Source organism: Mus pahari, unplaced genomic scaffold (assembly GCF_900095145.1).
Source record: "Mus pahari unplaced genomic scaffold, PAHARI_EIJ_v1.1 scaffold_3159_1, whole genome shotgun sequence".
Lineage (NCBI taxonomy): Eukaryota > Metazoa > Chordata > Mammalia > Rodentia > Muridae > Mus > Mus pahari.
Window position 1 is genome coordinate 158,565 of NW_018392311.1, and position 11,691 is coordinate 170,255.

Here is an 11,691-nt window from a genome sequence, read left to right on the forward strand (position 1 = left end):
GTTTCTGTATCCATTCTTCTATTGAGGGACATCTGGGTTCTTTCTATCTTCTGGCTAATATAAATAAGGCTGCTATGAACATAGTGGAGCATGTGTCCTTATTACCAGTTGGAAGAGAAGCACATAGCCAAGTCAGTAAGTGCCATGATCAAGGGGTCTTCATAAGCAAGAAAGGGCTCAACATTTTTGAGAGAATGTGCTTGATATCTGTTGGTATACTGATCCTCTGGACACTTCAAACACTGATCCATGTTTACTATAAAAAGAGACATATTCACATATTTAATTGTTCTGAATTCATCACAAGTACACTAAATACATGCATTGGAAAATCATAGCTAAAATAGACATTCATATTGTAGGTTGTATTTGGAAATATAAATGTGGAAGCTGCATAAGATGTGATCCTAGATACCAATGATAATTACTTTTATGCTATTTTAATGCCTGTCAATATTCATCTTTTATATTCAAGATGTATACAGTAATTTTTTAAAAAAAACAATATACTCTACCATAATATTCACCTTTCTGCAATAACATAACTTGTTTTGGTTAATCATGGAAGAAGACTTTTTTCATTCATAATTTTATATATTATACAAATAATGAATTTAGAAGAACCCATGTCCATGTGTCTTATGATCTAATTATCAGCAATAAGTTTGTCCCACAAGTGGTTTTAAGTGCTTCCTTGGACATAAAACTCTACCACTCCCTGTCTTAGAGAAGTACCTACAACTAACATTTACTAAATCGTTTTGATCTATGACCACTTTTGAAATACTTGTCCTTATGCACACAAATAGGCCTATTCCTCTCGTTTAATTATAGAAACTTGCCTAGGAAAAAGATACAAAGCATTATAGAAAACCATACAACTAGAAATGTACTGTTTGGAGTCCTGTCCAATGGATACATAAAAAGAAAACAATTCATCACTAAAACTTAAAACTCAAAAATAATAGTTATAAAGACTATAATATATAGAAAAAAATTGATGGGCAACTATGTAGCTCATAAAGTTCTCAGTGCTACACATAAAAATCTCACAGTAATGGCTGATTAAATGAAAACTGTTCAAGAACTAAAATTTTAGAAATAACAAAGTGGAAGATCAAGACCATCAGGCAACCAGCGGGCACATGTCTAACAGACAAGGAAAGAATATTGAGAGTTGGAAAAGTTTCCTTTTCAAAGTAGAGCACACCAATGAATAATCAGTTTATAATAAAATTGTATTCCCTGAAAACATGTAAGTTGTATTGTACAGACTATTTATGGTGTATTTAAAATTAACATATATGCAGGAATATTTGTATTAACAGATTGGAAAATTGAAAAAAGGAGAGTTATATGGAAGTAGGAACAATAGGTAATGTTTAAATGTATTATAATTAGTATTACATATAGTATAATTATCATTATTAGTATTGTAATTTAGTATTATATGTAGTATAATTATAAGTAGTATTATAACATCCAAAATAAAAGCAAGCATTAAAAACAGCATCTAGCATTTTGCTACATAAAAGAAACACAGTTCAATAACAAAGACAGAGGCTACCTCACAATAAAAGAATGGTAAAATGAATTACAAGAAAATGTTCCTAAGAAACAAGCAGGTGTTGCCATACTAATAACCAGTAAAGTATACTTTCAACAAAAAGTTATGAAATCTTTTGAGGAAGGTCACTTCATAGTAATAAAAGTGAAAATCCACCTAGGAACGGGTAAATTCTGAACACCTATGCAACCACATTAATAAAAGAAGCATTACTAAAGATCAAAACACACACTGAACCCCAGACAATTATAGTAAGAGATTTCAACACCACACTCTCAACAATGTACAGGTCATTGAAATAGAAACTAAAAAGAGACACTTTGAAACTAATAGAAGTTATGAACAAATAGATTTTGCAAATATCTATAGAACATTTTATCCTAAAACAAAAGGATACTCTTTCTTCTTACCACCTCACCATACCTTCTCCAAAATTGATCATATATTTGGTCACAAATAACCCTTCACCAATACAAGAAGATTGAAATAATCATATGAAACATATCTGATCATTATGGGCTAAGGTTGCTGTTGAATAACAGTAAAAACGTCAGAAAGTCCACATTCATTTGGAAACTGAACAACTCTCTACTCAATGATAACTTGGTCAAGGAAGAAATAAAGAAAGTAATTAAAGAATTCCTGTAAATTCATGAAAATACTGGCCATCATACCCACTTTATGGGACAAAATGAATGCAGTTCTAAGGGGAATATTTACAGCATTGAGTGCCCTGCTATAGAAACTGGAGAGATCTTACACTAGCAACTTAACACTCTTGAGAGATCTAGGACACAAAGAAGCACACTAACACAAGAGGAATAAAGAGAAGAAAATAGTCAAACACAAGGTGGAAATGTACCAAAAAGAAACAAAGAGAACAATATAAAGAATCAACAAAACCAAAAGCTGGTTCTTTGCAAGAATCAACAAGAGAGATAAACCCCTAGACAAACTAACTAAATTTCCCAGAGGAAGTATCCTAATAAACAAAATCAGAAATGAAAAAGGTAAGATAAAAAGAGAAACAGAGGAAACTCAAAAATTCATCAGATCCTACTACAAAAGTCTATACTCCATAAAACTGGAAATTTTAGAAAAATGGATGGTTTTCTAGACAGATACCACATTACCAAAGTTAAATCAACACCAGAAAAACTGTCTAAGCATGCACATAATTAGCAAGGGTATAGAGAAAATTATTAAAAATCTCCCAAAGAAAACCAGCACAGAACCAGATTGCTTTAGGGCAGAATTCTACCAGACCTTCACAGACAACGATATTCCTCAAACTATTCCAAAAAAAGTTGGAGAGATCCTACACTACCTACTGACCAACATATCTGAGAACTCTAGAAAAAAAATAATAAAATAAGGAAACACACCCAAAAGGAGTAGAAAGCAGGAAATATCCCATTGTCAGACTGCTTTAGTACAGTATTCTACAAGACGTTCAACAAAGAGTTAATACCAATACTCCTCCAAATAGTCCAGAAAATATAAACTGAATGAACCCTATCTAGTTCAGTCTATAAAGCCACAATTACTCTAATACCTAAACCTCACAAGAACCCAACAATAAAAGAGAATTTTAGAATCTTCCTTTTCAGGTGCCTTGTGATATTCAGGGCTTGCTTTGGTGTGAGAACTGGGTTCTGTTGATGCCAAGTAGCCTTGGTTTCTATTGCTTATGTTCTTTCTCTTGCCTCTCACCATCTAGTTATCTGTGATGTTAGCTTGTCTTGCTCTCTCTGGAACCTCTTGCGAGCCTAATCTTGGGTATGCCAGTGCTACTGACAGACAAGCTGTCTCTGTGTGGGATTGTGCTGTGGAAAGCTATAGCACAGGGTTAACTCCAAGGTGCAGACAGAAATCACAAGGCAAACTTCATATGGACAGACAAAACAATGATAGTCTTGTGATATGAAGCCTGTCAATGTGGCATAGTTTTTAAAATTGCTGTGCAGTCTTTTCCTGTTTGCCTGTGAAAATCTCAGCTCCCCTACACCATCTGGATGCTCTCATATTCCTACCTTGATGAGCTTCTTAATGTGTAATCCAACCCCAATTAAATATTATCCATAAAAGAGTTTCTTGGTCACAGTATCTGTTCACAGAAGTAAAACCCTAAGAAATATTTTCCTCTGAGAAGAGGAGGCTCACCATACTGGGTACCATCTCTTCCTGGAATGTCAATTCACTGCAGAACTAGGCACATCCTCTCCAACTGAAGACAGAAAACACAGACATTTTATAGACCTGGAACCACAGGCAGACAAGTATGGATAGCCCCTGCTCCAGTTGACAAGGACCCTCCATAAAGACTAAGCTGAACTATTGCTACATATGTGGACAGGGGGTCATAGGACCCCAGATTTCTTAAATTAATTGCATAATCCAAGAGAATATGTCTTATAAGTTTCTATTTATTTGTATATGATAATAAATAGACAGAAATGCCTGAAGCGAAGGGGTGATAATTTAAAAACTACACAATATTCTAGTTTAAGTATATCACAGTTAATCCATGTTCTTCAGGGCACAGGAATTACTGCAGTAATCTGAGCAGACTTAATGTAAGTTACAGAGATATTAGATGCCTAGAAGAAAACAAACTCTTAGACACACCAGGGCAGGTATAAAATCCTAGGGACTTTAGCAAGAAACATAAAGCCTTGCAAACCTAAGAAAGATCATATCCACATGTGATGAGGAAAGTTGCATACACAATTCTTTGTTTTTCTTACATTCTTTTTTTTATTATTATTTTCTTTATTTACATTTCAAATGCTATCCCAAAGGTTCCCTATACCCACCCACTGCCCCTGCTCCCCTACCCACCCATTCCCACTACTTGGCCCTGGCCTTCCCCTATGCTGGCTGGGTCATATAAAGTTTACAAGACCAAGGGGCCTCTCTTCCCAGTGATGGCTGATTAGGCCATCTTCTGCTATATATGCAGCTAGAGACACAAGCTCAGGGGATACTGGTTAGTTCATATTGTTGTTGCACCTACAGGGTTGCAGCCCCCTTCAGCTCCTTGGGTACTTTCTCTAGCTCCTCCATTAGGGGCCCTGTGTTCCATCAAATAGCTGACTGTGAGCATCCACTTCTGTGTTAGCCAGGCACTGGCATAGCCTCACAAGAGGCCACTATGTCAGGGTCCCTTCAGCAGAATCTTGCTGGCATGTGCCTTAGTATCTGAATTTGGTGGCTGATGATGGGATGGATTCCTGGATGGGGTAGTATCTGGATAGTCCATTCTTTCATCTTAGCTCTAAATTTTGTCTCTGTACCTATATCCTTTCATGGGTATTGTGTGCATACACAATTCTATCATTTGTATTAAAGAATGGATATTTTAGTCCCTAGAAAAGAAAGATAGGTTTTATAATTTTTAATGTAATCCTTACCCAGATATTGTGAGTGTCTTTCATTGAATGATCACTTATCCTAAACAATTTTTCAATTACATAGTAGACTTCATGGACATAAAAAAATAATGGACACAACTTTCTCTTTATAATATATGTGGGAATAGAAAGAATTAGGGAAGAATATTATTATAATAAAAAATAGTTCATAAATGATGACTATCAAAGAACTAAAAACAAAAATATTAAGTTTTTCAAGATATGACAGTCAGGCTTATATAATATAATATAACAACTATATAAAAACAAAAAAACAAATGCTACTGAATGGGAAAACAAGTATATTTTGAAAAAATATTCTAAATATTTATACTAATAAAAAAGGTGATTGGTGGCTTATATTTCCAGCCATACACATTGAGTTTTTTAGCTGTCTTTAGTAGTGAGATATTTCCCTAATTTAAGGGATATTTTTTGTTTCCTATTGCTGATTTATACCCCTCACAAAATCTCCCATAAATGAAACTACTCCAGAAGATGAATCAATAGAAATGTTTATAACTAACTTTAAATGGTAATTCAAACTGAATATAATCAAGGGTTTGTGTGTACTGTGATGATGAAGCATTATGCAAATATCTCTTACATTACAATAGACTGGAATTCTTTTTTTCCCTTTTTTTAACTAGATATTTTCTTTATTTGCAGTTCAAATGTTATTCCCTTTCCTTGTATTTTAGAGTCCAATTCTTAATCAGTTTTAACAATTAAGGTTAATAAAAATTGAGGATAATTAAGAATGATATTATGTGCACTCAACTTGTTGTTTAANCTTNCCTTCAGAAAAATGAAAATAAAATTTTACTAGCCTTAAATTTCCTACAAAATCAGTTTATACAAACTAAGTTTATGAAAACATTAAATTCAAAATACTCATTTTTCCATAACACTAACACAAAAGTAATTCAATTTATAGTTATGAATTAAAGAAAGAGGAAACCACCCTATAAGACATCTTATAAAATTAATAACTGCAAGTGCTAGGTACACATGCAGGTATTGCATGATATTGTTAATTTGTTTATTACTAAGTTAAATTGAGTTCAGTTAGAGTCATTGATATAATTTCTAATAAAGCTCATTTGGAATATCTGATGTAATCTGAGTTAATTGTTTCAAATGATCATCAGAAAACTGGATTGATGAACTAGGCTTGTTGGAAAATGTGCCCAAGAGGAATAGTGCCTGACGTTCATGTCTACTGATATGGATGTAATCATAAGGGATATGCATGAAAAGGATAATCATGAAGAAAGTTATTACCTCTTATTTTTACCTGAACATATGAACTCAGATTCCAAGCCTAAGGACATAAAGTGCTGAAGAATCCTCCAGAGGCAAGCAAGGAACTGAAAAGTAAATATTGCTAAGAGAAGTACACTTCTCTTTTAGTAGTAGGTACAGTAATATATAGTGGCACCTGGATGGTTTCACAAAATATTAATGCATGATATTCTGTCTCTCTGAATGTGTATGCTGCATTTTATTCAGGCAGATATCTTGCTGACAGGAAAAAGATGTTCTCCTTGATCTCTGTCTTCTGGTTTCTGAATATTTCCTTTATTTTTTGTCATTTGAGTGACCCCAAATGCTTTTGGAGAATAAAAGACACTGAAAATAAACTAGGAGATAAAGAAACTTATTGTTTCTTTTCTATTTCTGCAAAACAGGGTTATGTGAAGAATGATTATTTCAGTTGGAATCTAAACAAGAAGTAAGTGCACACTTCATTTACATATTTTACTTTATCATGAGACAAACCATTATAGAGATGCTGGGATGTAGACCATGATACCATGTGCCTTCTGACTCTCCCTTGCTAGGAGATAACCAAATTTATTTTATGTCTCAATGATGATTACTTTTTCAATTCTGGTTGTTTTATGAGTTCCTTATTGTTTTTCATTTTTGATTTACAATTTCTAGGTAAATTCTGAATGAATGAACCATGGTATTGACCTTGCTAATAGAGACTTCCATAATTTGCAAATTTCCAACTTATTTTTTCTTGGGATTTACCTTAGAAAATTGAACAAACATTGTTTTTGGCTTATTTCATAGACTAAAATATAGTGGTCTTTATTGGTCTGTTAATGTTTCATCTGTCTGCATAGATGTCCAATTCTTATACATCATCCATTTGGATATCTGCCCTTATTTTTAGTTACTTTATTAAGAAAATATACAGATTATGTTCAAATTATCTATAATAATTTCAAAATTTTGTGGTCTGTGAATCTTGTAGCTGAGATCAGGACTGAGAGAACTATTTTTTTTCACAGGTAAAATTCTCTGTTTCATTTCTTTGACATTTAGTTTTAAAGGAATTGCCATATATTTTTGTATTAATGTCAGAATCTTATGCAAATATATCAATTTTAAACTTATAAAGCATCTACCTATTCTAGCAGATAATTTGTTAATTTGTTTCAAGATGCCCATACAATCTATGACTTGCTATTTCTATTTTTGAGTGCTAGAATGAAATATGTTGTCTGTTATACCTGATAAAATTTGAGAGAGGATTACTGTGGGTACAGAATTTTCCATTACCAAGACTTATTTACAAATTCCAAAATTTTATTTCTCATTATGCCTGTATATTTACATCTACTATACTCATTCAACATTTAAATTTATTTCTGCTTTCCTAATAAGATTAAATGTGTTTGGATTTATGGGGATTGAATATAATTTATATAAATTGGTATACATTTAATGTAATATCTCTTTTTAAGTTGGGTTAGTGTATTTCAGAATTCATTTGAAGAAATTTAGATAATCTTTCAACAGTGTTATAGGACATTTATTCAAAAAAAGAAGATTTCAGAGTTTCAATTATATCATATTTAAAATGCCTATATATATATATATATATATATATATATATATATATATATATATATCTGTGGTGCATGTGTGTGGTGTGTATGAGAGAGAAAAAAAAGAGAAAAGAGAAAGATTAGCCCAGTGACACTGACACTTTTAGATAAAAATTCTATTCAGTTTTGTTTTTGTTTTTTTTTTTTTGGTTTTTTTTTTTTTTTTTTGGTTTTTCAAGACAGGGTTTCTCTCCATAGCGCTGGCCTGAAACTCACTTTGTAGACCAGGCTGGCCTTGAACTCAGAAATCCACCTGCCTCTGCCTCCCAAGTACTGGGATTAAAGGCGTGCATGACCAACACAGAGCTCTCTATTCACTTTTAAATAGAATATATCTGAATAAAATAAAAATGCAGATGATGAATATTTTTTCTTTGGATTAGATTAAACAAAATATTTCGAAGAAATGGGTAGAACCCTGGGTTGATATAATATAGAAAATAAGTGTTTAATAATAAAAATGAATATTCATGGTAAAATGTAGGATGGAGGAGATAAACCAGAAATCCAAATGCACAGATATAGATGAAAGAGAATGTAGGAAAGTAGTTTGAACAAGAACATCTTAAGAAACACATTTGTACATCTCCCATAAGCCTGTGATAAGTTAGATAGTATTTCAGATAAGCTCTGTCATATGTAAGCAAATGATTTTTGTAATTCATTTAATTTACTTTCAAATTTTTTAGTTAATGAGACAATATGTCTAAGTGTTCTCTTTTAAAAGTATGTGAGGTTTTATGTCTAGCACTCAAACAATTTAAACTCCATGAATTTTCACTGCATGTATTTTCAGGTGGCTAAGAAGGAGGTAGTTTTAGAGAAGTGATTTAATTTCTTGTTACTTACAATTAATAAGAAAAATATCAAGGCAAGAATTTTCTATCTAGACTTCAACAACTAAAAGTAACATTTTATATAGACAATAAACTTTGGATGCATACATGACACAGTTTTTAAGTTTTTCTGTAGTCATGATCATTTACAAATATGTGTGGGAGTATATATATATAAATTATATATAAAATTATAATATAATAATTATATATGTTTAATATAATTATATACAATAGTTATATAATTATTATGTATAATTTTAAATTAAATAGCAGATATGGTTCCAAAACAATGTATTTTTCTCATGCTATATTTTGCCTACACAAAAGAGATTGTTGTACAGTTATTCACTGTTAATTTGTCACCAATACTTGGATATTTATATCATTACTATAATTAAAGAAGACAACAGAACTAAAATATTGAGTTACTTGACCATTTTCTCTTACTACTTTTAATATTCTCTCTTTATTTAGTGAATTTGTTGTTCTGATTATTATGAGTCAGGAGGAATTTCGTTTCTGGTCCAATCTATTTGGAGTTCTGTAGGCTAGTATGTTCATGTTCATCTTTTTCTTTAGGTTTGGGAAATTTTCCTATATAATTTTGTTGAAGATATTTGCTGGCCCTTTAAGTCGAAAAAGTTCATTCTCATCTACTCCTATTATCTGTAGGTTTGGTCTTCTCAATGTGTCCTAAAACAAATGGATGCACCTTTTTCTCAGCACCTCATGGTCACTCCTCCAAAACTGACCAATAATCGGTCACAAAACAGCCCTTAACAGATAAAAAATATTGAAATTATCCCATGTATCCTATCAGATTAGCACTGACTGAGGCTGATCTTCAATAACAGCATAAATAATAGAAAGCCAATATTCATGCAGAAACTGAACAACACTCTACTCAAAGATACTTTGGTCAAGGAAGAAATAAAGAAAGAAATGAAAGACTTTTTAGAGTTTAATGAAAATGAAGTGACAATATACCCAAACTTATGGGACACAATGAAAACAGTCCTAAGAGGAAAACTCATAGCTGTGATTGCTGCCAAAAGGAAACTAGAGAGAGAATACACTAGCAGTCTGACAGCACACCTAGAAGCTCTAGAATGAAAGGAANCAAATTCACCCAAGAGGAGTAGAATGCAGGAAATAATCAAACTTAGGGTTTAAATCAACCAAGTGGAAACAAAAAGAACTATTCAAAGAATCGACCAAACCAGGAGCTGGTTATTTGAGAAAATCAACAAGATAGATAAACCCTTAGCCAGACTAACTAGAGGGCACAGGGACAGTATCCTAATTAACAAAATCAGAAACGTAAAGGAGACATAACAACGGATCATGAGGAAATCCAAAACCTCATCAGATCCTACTATAAAGGGCTATACTAAACAAAACAGGAAAACCTGGATGAAATGGACAACTTCCTAGACAGATACCAGGTACCAACGTTAAATCAGAATCAGATTAATGGTCTTAACAGTCCCATTTCCCCTAAGGAAATAGAAGCAGCTATTAATAGTCTTGCAACCAATAAAAAGCCCAGGACCAGACGGGTTTTGCAGAGTTCTATCAGACCTTCAAAGAAGACCTAATTCCAAATCTCCTCAAACTATTCCACAAAATAGAATCAAAAGGTACTCTACCCAATTTGTTCTATGAAGCCACAATTAGTCTGATACCTAAACCACACAAAGATCCAACAAAGATAGAGAACTTCAGACCAAGTTCCCTTATGAATATCCATGCAAAACTACTCTATAAAATCCTTACAAACGAAATCCAAGAACACATCAAAATGATAATTCATCATGACNAAGTAGGCTTCATCCCAGGGATGAGGGATGGTTTAATATACTGAAATCCATCAACGTAATCCACTATATAAACAAATTCAAAGACAAAAATCACACGATCATCTCGTTAGATGATGAGAAATCATTTGACAAAATCCAACACCCCTTCATAATAAAAGTCTTGGAAAGATCAGGAATTCAAGGCCCCTACCTAAACATAATAAAAGCAATACATAGCAAAACAGTAGCCAACATCAAAGTAAATAGAGAGAAGCTAGAGGCAATCCCACTAAAATCTGGGAATAGACAAGGCTGCCCCCATTTCCCTACCTATTCAATATTATACTTGAAGTCCTAGCCAGAGCAATTTGACAACAAAAGGAGATGAAGGGGATAAAAATGGAAAAGGAAGAAGTCAAAATATCAGTATTTCCAGATCATATCATACTATATATAAGTGACCCTAAAAGTTCCACCAGAGAACTCCTAAACCCGATAAACAGCTTCAGTGCAGTAGCTGGATATAAAACTAACTCTAACAATCAGAGACCTTTCTCTACACAAAGGATAAACAGGATGAGAAAGAAATTAGGGAAAAACTACCCTTCACAATAGTCACAAAAAATATAAAATACCTTGGTGTGACTATAACTAAGGAGGTGAAAGATCTGTATGACAAAATTTCAAGTCTCTAAAGAAAGAAATTGAAGAAGATCTCAAAAGATGAAAAGATCTCCAATGCTCATGGATTTTCAGAATTAATATTGTAAAAATGGCGATCCTGCCAAAAGCAATCTACAGATTCAATGCAATCCACATCAAAATTTCAACTCAATTCTTCACTAAGTTGGAAAGGGAAATTTGCAAATTCATGTGGAATAATAAGAAACCTAGGATAGCAAAAAATTTTCTCAACAATAAAAGAAACTCTGGGGGAATCACCATTCCTGAACTAAAGCTGTACTATAGAGCAATTGTGATAAAAACTGCATGGTACTGGTACAGTGAAAGACAGGTAGAACAATAGAACAGAATTGAAGACCCAGAAATGAATCCACACACCTATGGTTACTTGATCTTTGACAAAGGAGCTAAAATAGTCCAGTGGAAAAAAGACAGCATTTTCAATATATGGTGCTGGCGCAACTGGCAATTAGCATGTAGAAGAAT

General features: G+C 32.9%; 1 protein-coding gene across 1 annotated transcript in view; it reads left to right on the forward strand.

Annotated features, from left to right (window-relative positions):
• The first annotated feature begins 6,518 nt into the window (after positions 1-6,518).
• Positions 6,519-11,691, forward strand: part of LOC110314938 (vomeronasal type-2 receptor 116-like) — a 13,131-nt gene continuing 7,958 nt past the window's right edge. Inside the window, exon 1 of the mRNA XM_021189121.1 lies at positions 6,519-6,715. Within this exon, the coding sequence (XP_021044780.1) occupies positions 6,519-6,715 (197 nt within the window). The remainder of the gene's footprint in view (positions 6,716-11,691) is intronic.